This window comes from Acanthochromis polyacanthus, chromosome 9, assembly GCF_021347895.1.
Source record: "Acanthochromis polyacanthus isolate Apoly-LR-REF ecotype Palm Island chromosome 9, KAUST_Apoly_ChrSc, whole genome shotgun sequence".
Taxonomy (NCBI): Eukaryota; Metazoa; Chordata; class Actinopteri; family Pomacentridae; genus Acanthochromis; species Acanthochromis polyacanthus.
The window spans coordinates 3922927-3944195 of NC_067121.1; the positions used below are offsets into that span (position 1 = coordinate 3922927).

The 21269-nt window shown below is 36.6% G+C and overlaps 1 protein-coding gene across 1 annotated transcript in view; it reads right to left on the reverse strand.

Moving 5' to 3' along the window:
- Positions 1-21269, reverse strand: part of efr3a (EFR3 homolog A (S. cerevisiae)) — a 123629-nt gene that overhangs the window by 43840 nt on the left and 58520 nt on the right. Inside the window, 3 exon segments of the mRNA XM_051953915.1 lie at positions 4964-4971; positions 5637-5662; positions 5665-5768. Of these exon segments, the coding sequence (XP_051809875.1) occupies positions 4964-4971; positions 5637-5662; positions 5665-5768 (138 nt within the window).

Genomic DNA, 21269 nt, shown 5'->3' on the forward strand with positions numbered 1-21269 from the left:
TACAAAGATGTCGATTCCTTCAGCCACCTGATGATAAATCTGATCCAGAGCCTGGATCTCTGGCTTCTAGGAACATCTCAGTTCAAAAAAAACTAAAAGAAATAAATAAACAATCTGGATTTCAACTCAGAGATTTCTAATTAATTTGCTCAGATGAAACGATGATATTTACCAAAATAAAAGCTCTCTTTGGGAATCCAAACAATTCTAACTTAGAAAACAAAAACAACAACGTCAGAGGGAACTTAGATCAAAGGAAAGCAAATGTAAAGGTTTCTGTTTTTGCTGTTTTTAATTTGGTCAGATTCACCTTATTGTTGTTGCACAGAGTACAAGTACTACGAATGAAATACAGTTTAGCATCTAACCAGAAATAATACTGCTGCTACTACAACCACAAGCTACTAACATTATGACTACTACCACTACTTTTACTACTATTACTGTGACTGCTACGACTACAACTGATTATTACTGCTACTACAACAACTACTACTACTACTGTTACTACTACTACTACTACTACAACAACTACTACTACTACTGTTACTACTACTACTACTACTACTACTGTTACTACTACTACTACTGCTACTACTACTACTACTGTTACTACAACTACTACTACTGTTACTACTACTACTTCTACTGTTACTACTACTGCTACTAATTGTTAACTACTACTACTGTTACTACTACTGCTACTACTGCTACTACTACAGTTACAACTACTACTACTGTTACTTACTACTACTTCTACTGTTACTCCTACTGCTACTAATTGTTAACTACTACTACTACTACTGTTACTACTACTGCTACTACTACCGCTACTAATTACTAACTACTTTTTACTACTACTACTGCTACTACTACTACTACTACTGTTACTACTACTGCTACTACTACCGCTACTAATTACTAACTACTTTTACTACTACTACTACTACTACTACCCACTACTACTGTTACTACTATTACTGTGACTGCCACAACTACCAACTGATTATTACTGCTACTACTACTACAACAACTACTGTTACTACTACTGCTACTACTACTGCTACTACTAATGTCACTTCTACTGCTACTAATTGTTAACTACTACTGCTACTACTGTTACTACTACTACTACTACTAATGTCACTCCTACTGCTACTAATTGTTAACTACTACTACTACTACTGTTACTACTACTACTACTACTAATGTCATCCTACTGCTACTAATTGTTAAACTACTACTACTACTACTGTTACTACTACTGCTACTACTACTGCTACTACTACTGCTTACTACTAATGTTACTCCTACTGCTACTAATTGTTAACTACTACTACTACTACTGTTACTACTACTACTACTACTAATGTCACTCCTACTGCTACTAATTGTTAACTACTACTAGCTTACTACTGTTACTACTACTACTACTACTACTGCTACACTACTGCTTACTACTAATGTTACTCCTACTGCTACTAATTGTTAACTACTACTACTACTACTGTTACTACTACTACTACTACTAATGTCACTCCTACTGCTACTAATTGTTAACTACTACTACTACTACTCGTTACTACTACTGCTACTACTACAGTTACAACTACTACTACTGTTACTACTACTACTACTACTAATGTCACTCCTACTGCTACTAAATTGTTAACTACTACTACTACTACTGTTACTACTACTACTGCTACTACTGCTACTACTACTGCTACTATACTGTTACTACTACTGCTTACTACTGCTACTACTACAGTTACAACTACTACTACTGTTACTACTACTACTACTACTACTGCTACTACTACTGTACTACTACTGCTACTACTGCTACTACTACAGTTACCAACTACTACTCTGTTACTACTACTACTACTACTAATGTACTCCTACTGCTACTAATTGTTAACTACTACTATTGCTACTGACTAGTACTACTGTTACCACTGCTACGACAACTACAGCTGCTACAGTAGTAGTGATAGTACTGGCAGTAGTTTTTATTGTTACTGTTTAATTCATCTGTTTTTAAAACGGCTTTCCAACAAAATTTTTGACTTCAGTTTTATTTTGTGTTTTTCGAAGATCTTAACCAGCTGTTTAGACACAGCTTCTTCGGTTAAATACGACCAAATAATGTCTGTATACCTGAAATAAAAGGATGTTCTGGTACCGTTAAAGAATTATTACTGTTTTCCGTCTCAGCCATGCCAACACATGGTGATGAAATGTTGATAAAAACCTCAAGATGGGAAACGATCGGCTAGTTCTTGGTCTTTAAGTGTAACATGTAGCTTATTTGAACAACTACCGGTAGCATGTAGCATGTAGCTGACTGATAACCACTGGTACACCTTTGCTATCAATCGGCTGGGTTCATGCTGTCGTTATCCAGATCCTGTGGCGCTGAACGCACCCATTTACCGATTTTCCTGCTGCAGCGTATCGACCAGACTATCGTATCGTCCGAACCAAATGTCGGGTTAGTGAAACAGAAACCACACTGGGATCATTCTGTCTGTTGGAGCAGCCATCCAAAACCAGAAAATGAAGAAACCAGAGCAGGAGACAGAAAGGAGGAAGAAGATTCACCAGCATGACGTCAATCCAAACCCCCAAAACCGTCCTCCTCCTCTCGATAACCTCCATCCTGCTATTTATAGTCCTCCACCTCCCTGCAGGAGGAAATCTGGTTCCACTCTCAGACGGAAAAAAAACGACTCCCGTTTAACCGAGAGAGGAATGAAAGGATTCAGTACTCATGAATAAATATGAGCAGCTACACCGTTCGTGGCCCCACAAGGTCCAAAAATAAAGAAATACCTGAAATTAAAGACGTCTACATGGAGACTTTTAAGCCCCAAACCACCCGAGGTATTTAATATTTAACATCTGGAAACAAAACCCAAACCTGAGAGGAGTTTATCTAAAAATACACCTTAAAATCAATCCAGAGTAAATGTAGTATTAGAAGGTAAATGTAGTATGAGAGGGTAAAGTAGCATTGAGGGTAAATGTAGCGTTAGAGGGTAAATGTAGTTTAGAGGGTAAATGTAGCGTTAGAGGGTAAATATAGCGTTAGAGGGTAAATGTAGCATTACAGGGTAAATGTAGCTTAGAGGGTAAATGTTGCGTTAGAGGGTAAATGTAGTATTAGAGGGTCAATGTAGCGTTAGAGGGTAAATGTAGCGTTAGAGGGTAAATGTAGCGTTAGAGGGTAAATATAGCGTTAGAGGGTAATGTAGCGTTAGAGGGTAAATGTAGTGTTAGAGGGTAAAAGTAGCATTGTAGTATTAGAGGGTAAATGTAGTGTTAGAGGGTAAATGTAGTATTAGAGGGTAAATGTAGCGTTAGAGGGTAAATGTAGTATTAGAGGGTAATGTAGTGTTAGAGGGTAAAAGTAGCATTAGAGGGTAAATGTAGCATTAGAGGGTAAAAGTAGCATTAGAGGTAAATGTAGCATTAGGGGTAAATGTAGCGTTAGAGGGTAAATGTAGCGTTAGAGGGGTAAATGTAGCATTAGAGGGTAAATGTAGCATTAGAGGGTAATGTAGCATTAGAGGGAAATGTAGTATTAGAGGGTAAATGTAGCATTAGAGGGTAAATGTAGTGTTAGAGGATAAATGTAGTATTAGAGGGAAATGTAGCATTAGAGGGTAAATGTAGTGTTAGAGGATAAATGTAGTATTAGAGGGTAAATGTAGTGTTAGAGGGTAATGTAGCATTAGAGGGTAATGTAGTGTTAGAGGTAAATGTAGCATTAGAGGGTAAATGTAGTGTTAGAGGGTAAATGTAGCATTAGAGGGTAATGTAGTGTTAGAGGATAAATGTAGCATTAGAGGGTAAATGTAGTGTTAGAGGGTAAATGTGTATTAGAGGGTAAATTGTAGCATTAGAGGGTAAATGTAGTGTTAGAGGATAAATGTAGCATTAGAGGGTAAATGTAGTGTTAGAGGGTAAATGTAGTATTAGAGGGTAAATGTAGTATTCGAATTCTCAAACAGATCTGCAGCTTCTTCTTTAAACAAACTGGAATCACCAAATACTCACAGAAAAACAACATAAATCATTCTGTTGATCCTCCTGAGAATGTTTAGTTTTCAACTAAATTAGAAAAAAAATCAAACCATCTAATACAAGCGGTGCTTTATCCGACATATTTTTCTCCCAAAGTAGGTGGGCTGAGCTGAAACGAAGAAGACATTTTCCATTAAAACTCTTCCGGCCTCTGGTTTGATTTTCTTCAAAGACGGCAGTTATTCAGTCAGACCGAGACGCTTTAATAAAACCTCGATCTCGAAAGAAGGAAAAGTTTGAAAGACAGGAAGAGACGGATGCAATAAACACTGATTTAACTGGAAACAGACTCATGAAGACTTCTGGGTCTAAACAACAGTGTAAAAACTTTCCTGGTTTAACTGTTCATAAAATAAAGACGTAGAATTAACCTGATTTATGGTAAAATGACTCCTGAAAACACATTTAAACCATTTTAGATTGAAGAACACTATAAAAAAAGAAGCATTGGTCAGGTCCTCACATCGTTGCTGGTCAGCGAATCCAAGCATGTCCACCAGGTGGCGCTGCAACTGAGAGCGTATTTTGCCCTATTTATGTGATGAAGGCCGACTCTGATCAAACATGTAAAGTGTGAGGTAGATTGGAGCATGTACATGCTAGTTATAGATCACTTTCCTGTTTCATGGCGAGACGCTGAAATTCCGCTGGCCACCATTTCCACGCCCTCAGACTTTTGCAGAGCATTTATATTTTTCTCGGATAATTTGTGTCTATTTGTTTGGATTTTGCTTCATCTTTGTGATGATTTTGCTTATTTTTTAAATTTACACCGACATGTTAACAACAGATTCAGATCAAACCAGCAAAGATTTAGTGTCTTTTCAAAGGATTTTGCATCTATTTGTGATTTTGCGTCTGTTTGTGATACATTACCACCTACTTATTTTGGTTGTTCTTTTGGTGATTTCACTTCTTTTTGTGGTAACTTCTGATCACAAGGCTGACTGTGAGTTTATAGCTTTTGAAAATGTTATAAAATTGATCCAAAATGGCACAAAATATCCACACGATTCAAAATGGCCAACTTCCTGTTGGTTTTAGGTGTGGGTGTGAATTACATTTTGTGCATCTTGAATGAGTTTCATTTGCGTACCAGATTTCATAAGTCTTCGGTCAAACATACTGTTTGTATGAAATTTTTGAATTTTCAGGGGGCGCTATTGAGCCATTTTGGCTCACACCCTATGAAAGTTTCATCTCAAATCTCAAATTTTTGCCGGTTCTGATATGTGTGCAAATTTCTTGCCTTTTGAGTATTTTTTGGCCTAAAAATGTGTTTCTTTCAAGGGTTTCAAAAGGTTCCCTCATTCTGTGGTGCTCAGACTCTAATAAATAGAAATGTGTATATTTGCAGATTGCACTGTAAAACTTTTGCACTTCTGCATACATAAATGAGCAAGAAATTAATTATTTTACTGCTGTTTGCCATTTTTTAAAAAGAAAAATGGTGTCCTAATGGTTTTTGTCCACAACTCTCAGTTCTGGGTCCATTTGTTGTATCTTTGAGTAAAAGTATTTCTTCCTGTACTCACACCCAGCACCGGCCGGACGGCGTTGTTCATGTTCCGTAGGCGGCTCGACCCAGCAGCTCCCTGAAGCAGCTCTCTGCCAGCGCCGCCGGGTTTTCATCGCCGTCCTGACCGGCTCCAGAAGGCGTGCTGGGATGACCGGCCCTGAAAAACAGACCACAAGTCAAAGATCTGCAAAAAACAGCAAGAAACTGCATCTTCACTTCAGTTTGGAAGCTAATCTGTTTTTGAACGTCAAGACGAATTAAACACCAGCAGAGTCAAAATCACTGCTGGTTCACTCTGAATGTGTTGTCAGCATAAAATAACACAAAGTCACCACAAGAAGACATAAATCACTGTGGAAAGATGCAAAATCACAACAAAACTGCAAAATACAACAAACACACAAAATCCCTCAAAAAAAAGATGCAATGCACCACAAAAAGATGCAAAATCACAAAAAAGATGCAGAATCACAAAACAGATGCAAAATCACAAAAGATGCAAAATCACAAAAGATGCAAAATAAAAAAAGATGCAAAAGCACAAAAGATGCAAATCACAAAAGAGGCAAATCACAAAAGATGCAAAATCACAAAAGATGCAAAATCAAAAAGATGCAAAAGCACAAAAAGATGCTAAATCACAAAGAGGCAAAATCACAAAAAGATGCTAAATTACACAAAGATGCTAAATTACAAAAAAGATGCAAAATCAAAAAAGATGCAAAATCACAAGAAGATGCAAAATCAAAAAAGATGCAAATCACAAAAAAGATGATAAATCACAAAAGATGCTAAATTACAAAAGATGCAAAATCAAAAAAGATGCAAATCACAAAAGATGCAGAATCAAAAAAGATGCAAATCACAAAAAAGATGATAAATTACAAAAAGATGCAAAATCACAAAAAAGATGCAAAATCACAAAAAGATGCAGAATCACCACACATATGCAAATTTAATCTTAAAAATATGTAAATCACCATGAAAACATACAAAATCACCACCAATACATGCAAATGTATCGCAAAAAGATGCAAATTGTCACAAAAGATGCAAAATCAACTTAGAAAAGAAGTCAAATCTCAAGAACTAGACACAAAGTCCTCCTAAAAAACTGCAAATTCACCATAAAAGCAACCAGACTCACCACAAATAGATGCAAAATTTATCATAAACAGACATAAAATCACCACAAAGATGCAAAATCTCAACAAGCAGACATAAAGTCCTCCCAAAAAGATGCAAATTTACCACAAAAGACACTAAATCACACAAAATCACTAAAATATGACCCAAAATTCCCCAAAAAACAAGCAAAATAACGATAAAATTGCAGTGAAAGATGCAAAATCACAACAAAAGATTGCATAATCAACACAAAAAAGAAGCAAATCTGAATCTGTGCTAGCCCCTGTCCAGTATAAATTCAAAAATATGGAAAACCAACTGCAAAAAGGAGCAAAATTCCAACAAACAGATACAAATTCTTCCCAAAAGATTGAAAAATTGCCACAAAGACGGAACATCACAACCAAAAGCCTGCAAACATTAATCACACAAAGAACAAGAAATCACCATTAAAATAACCAAAATGACCACAACTAGATGGAAATATATAACAAAAGACACTAATCCATCAGTGTGTTTCTTCTTATTCCAGTAGAAAAGGAGCAGGTTGAGGATCTGCTTTAATCTGCTTCATGTGTTGATTTAGATTCATTCTGGGTGATAAATCTGCAGAGTAGTTTCAAATTAAATATTAACAAGTGTCAAAGATGATTTTTTTTCATCCAACCAAAAAGAATCCAGACGAGGGATCAGAATGACTGAAGAAGGAGGGACTGAAGCAGCAGAAAAGAATCAATCAGAGGCGCTGAAAACAAATGAAAGGCATCGACCGGCCTGTGGAGACAATCAGCCGTCCCATCAGCAGACGGACAAAACCCGCCATCAGGCAGCAGCTCGCAGCCCAATCGCACACAAAGGTCAGAAATCCAAATAATAACAGAGCTAACCGAGTTATTCAGAGCGGAATTCAGGCGAGATCCGCTTAAAATGAAATTAAAATGTAAAAAAGAAGTTTTAATGGTGCAGAGGAGGATTGAGTCAGTGTTTAATGTTGAGAAAACGAAGCAGAAAAAAAACAAGTTTTACTTTGAATGCAGAAAAGAAAAGAAAAAAGTGGCGCCAGCTTGAGTTTCAGTGTTTATGTCTGTTTTCATTTTCAGTCACTGTTTACTTCAAAGTCATTTTTAGTCATTATCATTCCTCATTTTTGTTACTTTACAGCAATTTTTAACCACTGTTTGCTTTCGTTTTCAGTCGCTGTTTGCTTTCGTTTTCAGTCACTTTTTACTTTTGCTTTCAGTCACTGTTTGCTTTCGTTTTCAAGTCACTTTTACTTTCATTTTCAGTCACTTTTTACTTTCATTTTCAGTCACTTTTTACTTTTGCTTTCATTTTCAGTCACTGTTTACTTTCATTTTCAGTCACTTTTTACTTTCATTTTCAGTCACTTTTTACTTTCAGTCACTGTTTGCTTTCGTTTTCAGTTTGCTTTCGTTTTTAGTCACTATTTGCTTTCATTTTCAGTCACTTTTACTTTTGTTTTCAGTCACTGTTTACTTTCATTTTCAGTCACTTTACTTTCATTTTCAGTCACTGTTTGCTTTCATTTTCAGTCACTGTTTACTTTCATTTTCAGTCACTTTTTACTTTCATTTTCAGTCACTTTTTACTTTTGCTTTCAGTCACTGTTTGCTTTCGTTTTCAGTCACTGTTTGCTTTCGTTTTTAGTCACTATTTGCTTTCGTTTTCAGTCGCTGTTTACTTTCATTTTCAGTCACTTTTTACTTTTGCTTTCAGTCACTGTTTGCTTTCGTTTTTAGTCACTGTTTGCTTTCGTTTTCAGTCACTGTTTGCTTTCGTTTTTAGTCACTATTTGCTTTCGTTTTCAGTCACTGTTTGCTTTCGTTTTCAGTCACTGTTTGCTTTCGTTTTTAGTCACTATTTGCTTTCGTTTTCAGTCGCTGTTTACTTTCATTTTCAGTCACTTTTACTTTCATTTTTCTCACTTTTACTTTTGCTTTCAGTCACTGTTTGCTTTCGTTTTCAGTCACTGTTTGCTTTCGTTTTTAGTCACTATTTGCTTTCGTTTTCAGTCGCTGTTTACTTTCATTTTCAGTCACTGTTTACTTTCATTTTCAGTCACTTTTTACTTTTGCTTTCAGTCACTGTTTGCTTTCGTTTTTAGTCACTGTTTGCTTTCGTTTTCAGTCACTGTTTGCTTTCGTTTTTAGTCACTATTTGCTTTCGTTTTCAGTCACTTTTTACTTTTGTTTCAGTCACTTTTACTTTCATTTTCAGTCACTTTTTACTTTTGCTTTCAGTCACTGTTTGCTTTCGTTTTCAGTCACTGTTTGCTTTCGTTTTAGTCACTATTTGCTTTTGCTTTCAGTCACTGTTTGCTTTCGTTTTCAATCACTGTTTACTTTCATTTTCAGTCACTTTTTACTTTCATTTTCAGTCACTTTTTACTTTCATTTTCAGTCACTTTTTACTTTTGCTTTCAGTCACTGTTTGCTTTCATTTTCAGTCACTGTTTACTTTCATTTTCAGTCACTTTTTACTTTCATTTTCAGTCACTTTTTACTTTCAGTCACTGTTTGCTTTCGTTTTCAGTCACTGTTTGCTTTCGTTTTTAGTCACTATTTGCTTTCATTTTCAGTCACTTTTTACTTTTGTTTTCAGTCACTGTTTACTTTCATTTTCAGTCACTGTTTACTTTCATTTTCAGTCACTGTTTGCTTTCATTTTCAGTCACTGTTTACTTTCATTTTCAGTCACTTTTTACTTTCATTTTCAGTCACTTTTTACTTTTGCTTTCAGTCACTGTTTGCTTTCGTTTTCAGTCACTGTTTGCTTTCGTTTTTAGTCACTATTTGCTTTCGTTTTCAGTCGCTGTTTACTTTCATTTTCAGTCACTTTTTACTTTTGCTTTCAGTCACTGTTTGCTTTCGTTTTAGTCACTGTTTGCTTTCGTTTTCAGTCACTGTTTGCTTTCGTTTTTAGTCACTATTTGCTTTCGTTTTCAGTCACTGTTTGCTTTCGTTTTCAGTCACTGTTTGCTTTCGTTTTTAGTCACTATTTGCTTTCGTTTTCAGTCGCTGTTTACTTTCATTTTCAGTCACTTTTTACTTTCATTTTCAGTCACTTTTTACTTTCATTTTCAGTCACTTTTTACTTTTGCTTTCAGTCACTTTTTACTTTTGCTTTCAGTCACTGTTTGCTTTCGTTTTCAGTCACTGTTTGCTTTCGTTTTTAGTCACTATTTGCTTTCGTTTTCAGTCACTGTTTACTTTCGTTTTCAGTCGCTGTTTACTTTCATTTTCAGTCACTGTTTACTTTCATTTTCAGTCACTTTTTACTTTTGCTTTCAGTCACTGTTTGCTTTCGTTTTCAGTCGCTGTTTACTTTCATTTTCAGTCACTGTTTACTTTCATTTTCAGTCACTTTTTACTTTTGCTTTCAGTCACTGTTTGCTTTCGTTTTTTAGTCACTGTTTGCTTTCAGTTTTCAGTCACTGTTACTTTCGTTTTCAGTCGCTGTTTACTTCATTTTCAGTCACTGTTTACTTTCATTTTCAGTCACTTTTACTTTTGCTTTCATCACTGTTTGCTTTCGTTTTTAGTCACTATTTTGCTTTCGTTTTCAGTCACTGGTTTACTTTCGTTTTCAGTCGCTGTTTATGTTCTTTCAGCTGTGGTTTCTGTTTTCAGTGACTGTACTGTTCAGTTTTAATTCTTTTGCTTGCTGTTACTTGCCTTGTGCTACTTTCATTTTCATCGTTTACTTTCTTTTCAATCACTGCTTATTTTCACTCCCAGTTATTCTCAGTTGTTGTAAACTTTAGTTTGTATGTCAGTTGCGCTACGTTTTAAACAGAATATCTGAATTTTCTTGTTTTATGCCTATATTTTTGAGATTTGGTAATGTTTAGCAACTAAAGCTTCTTCAGGTTCAAGAAATTTTGGTTTGATGGTTACAAGAGCCCAACTGGTTTCCTAAGAGGTTCTCACCAGCTGTGACGAGCTTAACACCACTCTACCTTTGCTTTGGCTTGAAGTCGGCTATTATTTACAGAACTGGAAGGTCATTTCTCCTTAGAGCTTCTGCTAAAACACAACCAGACTTTTATGTTGGTTTTTGAACACATTTTACCTCATCTAACTGGTTCTTTATTTCTGAGGCCTAAAGAGAATGAAGATGTAAATTCACACAAAAGACACAAAAATATGCAAAATACCACATAAAGATGCAAAAACCTTTGAAAAGCACTAAATCTTTGCTGGTTGCTCTGAATCTGTTGTTACCATTCAGTATATATTTAAAATATTGTAAATCACCACAAAAGCATACAAAACCAACAAACAGACACCAAATCCTCCAAAAGATATAAATGCACACCAGGAAGATGCCAAATCATCACAACAAGCTGCAGCATCACCACAAAAAGATGCAAATTAATCACAAAAAAGCAAATCACCATGAACAACAAAAAACAGATGCAACTTTATCACGAAAAAAACTAAATCGCTGAAAAAGATGCCAATACACCACAAAAAGATGTCTATACACCAACAAAAAGGCAAATGACCACAAAAGATGCAAATTCAGAAAAGATGCAAATATAATCCAAAAAATTGTGAAATACATGAAAACGGACCAAAAATGACCACAAATAGATGGAAATTAACACAAAAATACACAAATTCATTGAAAAGATGTAATCACTAGAAAAAGATGCAAAATCGCCACAAAAGATGCAAATTTAATCACAAAAATGTGCTAAATCACCATGAAAAAACCAAAATGACCATAAATAGATGCAGAGTCATCAGAAAAGACACAAAATCACAACAAAATCACCAAATATGATCAAGTTCCTCCAAAAAGAAGCAAAAATAACCACAAAAGGCAAAATTATCACAAAAACAATGCAAATCCCATCAGTGTGGTTTCTTCTTATTTGGTAGAAATAAGCAAGTTGAGGATCTGCTTTAACTACAGCTTCATGTGTGATTAGATTCAATTCTGGATGATAAATCTGCACATGGAATCACTTAGAGTTTGGTTAATCGCAGACAAATGCAGATTTAAAAAAAACAAACTCTTGAATGAGGTCAACGTTCTCAAGAACCAGGTCCAGAAGCTTTTTGGAGAAGCTCTAAGGATTACACGACCTGGACGACTGAGAATCTTCAAATATGTAAACCCCGGTTCCACAAACTATCACTGTTTCCACTCAAATCTTGGCAAAGATCGCTCCTAATTAACTTTCCGCTTTAGCTCCTCACCGCTCTCCTAAAACTTCTTCTGTGTGAGTTTGTCATTTCCTGCAGAGCTGCCAACATCCAGCATCCTGGCAGCCGACCAGCACGGCCTCCCGTTATGTCGTATTGATAAAATAATGTAATGGTAATACACTTCCGCAGCAATAAGCCCGGCTGCAGATGGACTGTAGGCTGTCGGGTCTCAGGAGGGAACAATGCAATCACTGTCGGCCCACGCAGGGAAATTAAACGCTCATTGCTTGTGGAAGCAGCAAAATAAGAGACAAAAATGAAAATCCTGTGCTGTGAGAGGAGGTGGGTTGTTTGTTGTTTAATGAAGCGTTCAGAGCAAAGTTAGTAAAAGCTTTCATTCTGATGATTGGTCGACTGAGGAAAGTTTTAAAGAACATCGTGAGAGAAATTTAATTACAGTCTAGCCGGGACCTGCAGGTTTTTGTGTACCGTACGCTGCAATGAATGGAGGCAAACGTGCACGAAATGATGCTGCTACAGTAGAAGGGAAGGTTTACCGTACTAAATTTTAGGGGATTGCTCCGGGTAATCTGAGGCAAGAGCTAGAACATGAAGATCTAGAACATCTAGAATGAAAATCTACGTTGGTCTGCATCACTACAGTCTCGTTAGCAAACCTATAACAAGCTTGATAAGGTAAAATGCATCGGTACGGTTTGCTAATGCAGGAAAAGTCGCCCAAAAATAACAGATTTAAATCTCAAAAAGTTGAAGTATAAAACCATAGACTGCTGCCGATTGGTCGGCTTGAACAATGAAATGATTGTGGAAACACCTCAACCTTAACTTTAGCACTTGTGGTTAATGTGCAGTTAGTCAGAAAAATTCTAATTTATTCGCAGCTACAGGTGAGTTTTAGGTATAAAGTCAGTCCAGGATAGAGGGAAGATTCATCCAAACACCTACCAGGATTTATTTCAAAGTGCCTCCACTTTTCCAGACAGTTTTCAAGGACGACTTCTCAGATGATTCTATAATAAACCATCTGGTGTCTGGTGACGATAAATTAAGAGCAAAGATACTTAAGGCAGCAGAAAGAAAAACATCTGACTGAAAAAGTTCCGAAACAACCGACAGAAACCATTGAGAGTTCTTGTTAATCTCTTCATGAGGTCAAAAGGAAGATTTTTAGTGGTTAGTGACCTTGTGGTTAGATCAATAATTAATATTAAAGTTTTCTCATTTTCGACATGTACTTCATGAAGATTTGGTGAAGTCTGAGTCTCAACTTTAACGTTTAAAACACAAAAAGCACACAGAGAGCACAGTTTTGTATCACTACGTAGCTGCTGCATCATAACATCGGTTGTTTTTGGTTGCGTTTGATGCCTTCATCTTAAAACAACGTAAAGTCTGACTCAGTTTGGTGTAAAAGTTTCTAAAAGACTGAAGATTACGCAGGTCTGGGGGGTGTAAAAGGTGGTTTGTAAAGGGTGCAGAGTTTGGATCAGAGCAGCAGAAGTTAATCCCACCGCAAGTTCAGCCGACAGTTTATCTGCTGACTGTTTGTGGATTTAATCTCCAAAGACGTTCGGAGGAGATGAAGGGAAAACGGCGGTTTGAGGTCAAAGTCGTCTTCAAGGTGGAAGAATTGAAAGGCAGCACAGGAGCAGATGGTTAATAGTAAAACAACAGCAGCTCCTTCATCGCCTCCCGGTTGGTTTCTGCAGGCCAACCACGTCCACCGTCCCCTAGAAGCAATTAACAGAATCCAACACCCTTGACCACCGGGTCGCAAAGAGAACCGCGATGAGGCGATGACCGAGGGCGGAAACAACTCAACACCAGGATTGTGTTTGTCGGAGCAGTCGGGGGAAAAAAGAAACCAAACACAACGAAACACAGGGGTTTTTTTCCCCTTGGAAGGTGACTTGGCTTTGTGTTGAGCGCTGGGTCACACTCTAAAACTGCTGACGGACGTCCTGTTGGTGTTTTTAGCTGCTGGAAGGAGGAGTTCGGTCTCTGGAAGGTCATCAGAGTTTACAGTTGCAAGAAAAAGTGTGTGAATTCAAAACCGGAGTGTGTTTTTAGAGGACAGGGCATCTTTAACCAACACCTCCAATCTCATCACATTGATAGGACTCCAGGTTAGTCCACTCCTGGCTCCAATTAGCTCTTGGAGAAGTCATTAGGCTAGGTTTTTACATGCTATTTCCACCCTGCCCTGTGAATGTTTACATGTTGTGTTCAATAAAAACATGACAACATCTCATTTTTCTGTGCTGTATTAGTTTAAGTAGATTGTGTTTGTCTTTTGTTGTGACTTAGACGGAGATCAGAAAACACTTTATTAGTTAGGCGGATAAGTCAAATGATAGTTCACTTTTTCAGGACAGCACCAAATTTGGTACAGACATAGTATATGACCATACAATTGATTTAAGAGGAGTACTCCAAAAATCTAAGCCCCCTGGTGGCTGTTATATATAACACTGTTATAAATGGCTTTATTGAATCCACAGACCCTTAAACAATGGGGGTAGATCTTGAAAGTAACTTTGTATCTGCCGTACTAAGGGAGATATAGGTTTAGCAAGCCGGCCATATTTGAATTCAAGATGGCGGCCACCAGGGGGCTTAGATTTTTGGGGTACTCCACTTAAATCAATTGTATGATCATATACTATGTCTGTACCAAATTTGGTGCTTTCCTGAAAAAGTGAACTATCGACCCCAAATTTCGGTCTTATCCGTCTAACTATTATGCAGAAATCCAAGTAATCCCAAAGAGTTCACATACTTTTTCTCCAAACATCATCAGAAACATCATCAGAGGAAGTTTTGATCAAAGAGGAACCTAACAGCCAGACTATGGAGAGACTTTTGATGAATCAACACATTTTTTTCATGCATTTTACATCCTAGTTTTAGTGTAACAGCACATTTGCGGTCTTGATCTCATCTAACCAGATCTTCTATCATCTGATATGAAAATACTTGCAGTTTTTTTATGATAACCTTTCATGAATCTCTTTAGCTGTATGAAAATGTATGTCACCATAAACGACTGGCAGTTTAAACATCTTTTCAGAATTTGCGTGGAAAATGGTTCTCGTCTCCTCTGTTAGCATTTGTCTTCTCTGAATTTTACCCATTAGAGTCAAGAGAAAGTTTTCAGGGCTGCTATGGAGGAATTTACTTCTATTTGCTACTCGTCCTAAAGAAGTTCTACAGGTTCTAGCAGACAGAACATAAAGGTTCAGACCAGCGACTGAGGATGTTTTAGGTATCTTGGTATGTATGGTCTTGAACTTTTAAAAGTCAGAAGGGTTATTTAAATTCATCCATCATCTGTGGACTTTATTGAACTTAACTTGACAGATGTTGAAGCTTTTACTTTGACAGGTTTCGGTGCCCCGTTTCCTTCTACAGACTGATATCGTTCAGAGACACCAGATTGACTGAATAACCGTAAATCCTCGTTGGTGTGTTTTCAGTCTGTGATGCACATGAAGAACGCAGCCTGACAATGTGTCTGATTACAGATGTGGATGATTCACTCTGATGACTGGGAGCTGATCTCTTCGCTCTCTGCAGAACGTTAAAAGCTGAAACATCATGGGCTGGTAAATGTCAGAGAAACTTCGTCTCTGTAAGTCAATGCTGATTGGTCACTTTAAGCTGAAAATGCCTCCATAGATACAGTACGGCAATTTGACCTGATGAGAACTCTAGCAGACGTTTCAACTCCAGAAGCTAGTGTCGTCGTTAAGTTCAACTAAACAGTTCAGACCTGTTCTAAACATACCTATGTTTATTAGGGTCAGAGCCAAAATGGTTCCACAGAGCCCCTGGAAATTTCAAGCAGGCTCTACGACCAGTACGTGTCACCTACAGCTATGAATTTGGTACACATATGTAACTCGTCAGAGACGGCACAAAAAAAGTCTTTGACAGCTGTGGCCCAAAACGCAACAGGAAGTCAGCATTTTGAACTATATACATCACTATTTTTGATGGTTTGGATTAATTTTTGCCACATTTTCAAAAGCTATAAACTCAAACGAGGATAACCCCAACAGAGCTGGACATCTTGGCCAGGAGTACAGCAGGCAATTGGGCGAGCAAAAGTTATGAAAATGCTACCTCAGACGGTCTGACGAGCTTGCTGGTGGAATTTCAACAATTGGTCATGAACACAGGAAGGTGGCTCTTTAACTACTACTCAAGTGTGATCAGAGTCCCAGCCTCCGCATGACATATTCAATAGACCAATCATATATTGACAGTGATAGTGTGACCTGGTGGGGCTGTTTGGATTAAGTCGATCATCAAAGGGTCATAGGTTGAATACACTTTCAGTCACAGACACCACCTGGTGGCCATGATTGGATTTAATTGACCAGGCAAGGATGTGAGGACCTGACCAACACCACTTGCAGCTTTAATTAGTTGTTTTTGCACTTTATAACTAACTTAGCCTTCGTATATCCACCCAGCTACTAACAACTGCACAGCCAAGAGTTTGTTGCAATGAAAGTGGTACGTTTTTTTGTAAGATACCAACCTGTAAAGCTGTTTTTCTGTGGCTTTTCTGCACAGACGTTAGCCTCAGAAACTAACTACGAAAAGCAGGAAGAAATCTGGTTAGTTGTGTAGTCACCTCAGCTTCTGAGTACAGAATGTAGTGCTAACAAGCGTTATAGATGGCGATGTAGATAAATTAACTGGATTTTAAAGCAACGAACCTGAAGTCCTCCCAAACATGACGCATACATTTTACAACTTAATCTCATTCAATCTTCTCACTGTTTATTCACTCAAAGTCACATTTTTCGAAATTTCTACACCTTCTTCTCGTACTAACCTTGTTATTTATATCTACATCTGTTCCATGTTTACATGTAAAGTTACACCTTATATTATTTTTTGCACCCAATTCATTTTTGAGTCCAAGTTTGCTAAATATTCAATGATTTTCAAAATTGATGTCAATCAATGTAAAATCTGTCTTTGTAGATCTTAATACCCAAATAAGCAATCCTTACAAGAACAATCACTGTTTTCATAGACGACACCACATTTCCTCTAGATTTTACATTTACATTGTACGGTTTTTAGTATACTGTTGAAAAATGTAACTGCATGGACATGATTGCTGCTTAAGTCGACTGTAGAAACCTTCCCCACAGTCACACAACTGGACTAAAGCTGCACTTTCCATTGATGTCCTTATTTTAGTCTGATTTTCGCTGGGTTTAACACTTTATTCTGTTTTGTTCAGGTGCAGGTTCACAAGGCAGTGTTTTGTGGGGAGAAGAAGACACCCTTCGGCTTTGACTTTTGGGTATAAAAGTTTTCTAGACTACAGCACACACTGAACCAAAAACAGCAAAAATATCGGCTCTTTATTCCGTCCTACCAAAGACTCTGTGTTCGATCTTTACTCCAAACATCGAAAGCCATGCTACGATTCTTTGATGAACTCGACAAATCAGAGATGTGGGAGGTATTTCAGAAGTCTGGAACGAGGGCCACGCAGGGACAGAGATGGAAAACCACTGGCTTAAAAACGCAGAATTCTCTGAAATAGTTTGTACCAAAGATGCACGAAACAGTAGAGAGAAATGATGTAATCTGGGGCTGAAGTGGTTTTTAAATACCATAAGTAGAAGATTTAGATTAATTGAGAAATTCCTTCATCTGAAGGACCATAAAACAAGGGTGTTAAACTCATTCTGGTTTCAGGTTCCCACATTCAGCCCAGACTGATCTCCAGTGACCAGTAAAACCAAAGCATAGTAACCTCTAAATAACCACAACTCCCAATGGTTCCTTTGTTTTAGTGTAAAAATGTTCACATTTAAGGAATTTTTTTTTTTACTAAACATTATAAACAACCTTGAAACTTTGACAAAAAGACAAAAAACAACAAAAACAAGACAAAATATTACAAAACTTAGACAAAAGCGGGAAACAAAATAACAAAAATGAGACAAAAAAGTTACAAAGCGACAAAAAATGGAGAAATGACAAAAACTAGACGAGAAATGACACAAATGAGACATAAAAAATACAAAAGCAAGACAAAAAAAGACAAAAGCAAGAACACAAGCAACAAAAATAGATAAAACAATTAATAAAGCAAAACACAAAATGACAAAAATAAGACAAATAACACAAGCGACACAAAAGGGACACAAGACAGCAAACACATGAGACGAATGACAAAAGTCAGACCAAAACAGACAAAAAAAACCACAAACAAGACAAAATATTACAAAAGTGAGTCACAAAATGACAAAAACCAGAAGCAAAATGACACAAAATGAGAGAAACGACACGAAACAAAACAAAAAAGAGAAATAAATGTATACAAAATTAATACAAAAAGTTACAAAGCAACAAAAAAGTCATGACAAAAATTAGAAAGATACAAATGAGACAAAAGTCCACACAAGATGACAAAAGCATGACAAACCAAAACCCAGACCAAGAAGACAAAAGAACAATTAAAACAAGACAAAATATTACAAAAATGAGACACAAAATGACAAAAATGAGACAAACGACACAAACAAAACAAAAAAGATAAAAGATGAGACAAAAAAAATGACAAAGCGACAAAAAAATGGGCAAACAACAAAAATTGAGACAAAAAAAATTCTATAAATGACACATTGAATTTCCCTTGGGATTAATAAAGTGTCTAACTGTCTATCCATCCATCGAGATAAAAAAATAGACAAAAGCAATAAAGTGAAACACAAAATGACAAAAATTGGACAAGAAACAGATGAGACAAAAAGAAACAAAAAACGACTAAAACAAGAAACAAAACAACAAAAGTCAGACAAAAAACAAGACAAGACAAAACAAAACAAGACAGAAAATGACAAAAGAACAATCTAGTATTTATTTTATGATCCAAAACAACTTGTCATGGTCTAGAAATGATTTTAAATGTATAGTTTTACCTCATTTACAATTGCAGTTGTCTTCTCTGGTAATTTTTACACTTTGAGGGCCGGATTTGGACCCTCTGGAGGACCACTTTTGGACCACGGGCTTCATGTTTGGGGACACCCCTGATCTAAATTATCAACTACCCATCGAAAATGATAAAAAAAAAATCAGGATGTCAGTGAAAATGCAGCTGGTTATAAAGAGCTTTTGACCGGAAGTTTAGTGAATCGGTCAGAAGACAGAAATTCTGGATAGCTTCTGAAAAGTGAATCCTTTTTGATCATTTAATCAGGTGTTCTCCTCTTTAACCTCAGCCATCCTTCAAAGAACAAACTTCAGATCTGGTTCAGGATCTACTCAATAAATGACAGGAAAAAAATAAATTAAAAGAGGTCTGGAACGATGCTATTAAAGGCTGAGGACGCTCCCAAGGTGACAGAGGAACATACGCAATTAAATGTGGGACTACAGAAAAACTACATTTCCATTTAAATGCGGGGCGATAAGATGTGGTGATTGGACGTTTAGCAGAGCAGCAGGAGAGGGAAATAAAACTTAAAAATTTTCCCAGTTTGTCGTGAGTCATCAGGAAACATCAGAGTCATCAGGAAACAATCTGCTCCAACAACGAGCTGCTGATCCTCAGAGCTTCACGTATCCGGATTCAATTTACCGTAATGGTCCAACGAGGCCCGTTTCTTCTGAGTGGCTTGGAACATGAAGCCACTTGAGGCTGTTTCCTGGATCAGAACGGCTCTTTGGAAGTCAACCACACATGACAGTGCGTTAAAACAGTTATGCAACACAAATAGATGCTGTTTTCTGTTATCTTTTTACCATTTAATCAACTTAAAATGTCTATTACACTTCGGAAAATGTGGCTAAAATAAAGCTGCAAGCAGCGTTGGTTCTCACATCCTTGCTGGGCAGCGAATCCAAGCATGTCCACCAGGTGGCACTGCAACTGAGAGAGTATTTTGACCTATGTATCTGATGATCAGACATGTAAAGTTTGAGGCAGATTGGAGCATGTCCTGGCTAGATATGGAGCACTTCCTGTTTCATCACGAATCATCGAAATTCTGCAAGCCGCCATTTCCACAACCTCAGATTTTTGTGGAGCATTTTACTAAGTTTTGATCACTCATGCCTGCTGTACATCCTGATTAAATCTGAGCTCTCTCGGGGTTACCTTGCTTGAGTGGACAGCTTTTGAAAATGTCCAAAAACGACCCAAAATCGTCCAAAATATTACCCATCATTCAAAATGGCTGACTTCCTGTTGTGTTTTGGACATGAGTGTAATTACATTTTTGTGTTTCTTGACGAGTTAAGATGCCCAGGCCGCATGTTTGACACCTCTGATCTAAAGACTCATCTTCTTCTTCTAGTGTTCTTTTTCTGTCACAGTTTCCTGCTTCTAGTTAAAAAAACAAACAAACAAAAAAAAACAGAAAGACAAGAAGGAGAAAGAAAAGCAACGTTCAAAAATAGCTTCTTCTGTTCACATGGAAACCAGAAAAGACAGTCGAGGTTTCTGAGGAGATCAGGGGAGAAGATGAAGAGGAGGAAGTAAAACTAGAGGAAGGAGGGAGGAGATCAGGAGGTTAGCCTGCTCTGGTTTGATTCCAGCTGCTGATGGTTCAACAAAATGACTAATTAAAGCTGCACACGTTCACAGTTTGGCTTTCTGACTAAATTATCTTTAAAACTAAAATTATTAATGAAAAGCTGCTCCTTAAGGAAAAATATTCATTACAATAGAACTAATGTAAAAACAAGAACTACAGGAAATGTTTAGATTTTAGGGTTAACCAACACAAAGATATAAAACAAAAGGTTTTTGTGTTCCCATTGGAAACCACCAACTTAAAGAAATTAGAAAATGTGTTAAATTTTCTTTTTAAAGCCAATTATGGTAAAAAAAAATATATATATACTTTTTTTTAAAAAAAGACAGAAAACTGGTCAATTATTTTTTCCTCTTTTAAACCAACAATATATAAGAAACTACAAAAAATACTGTTATTTTTTTCATTGTTTTATCTATTTATAAACAAAAGAAGAAGAAAATAGGTCATTTTTTTAAACCAATTAAGGGAAAATTCTTTTTTTTTTAAAAAGAGCAAGAGAAAACTGGTCAATCTATTTTTTTCCTATTTTAAAACAACACTATATAAAGAAACTACAAAAAATATGGTCATTTTTGGTTGTTTTATTTATATATTATCAAAAAAGAAGAAGATGAAGAAAATGGGCCAAAATTTCTTTTTTTAACCAAAAGAGACAAAAGTCATTTAAAAAGGAGAGAAAATTGGTCTTTTTTTCCTATTTTAAACCAACAATATACGAGAAACTACAAAAACTTGTCTGTTTTTTGGTTGTTT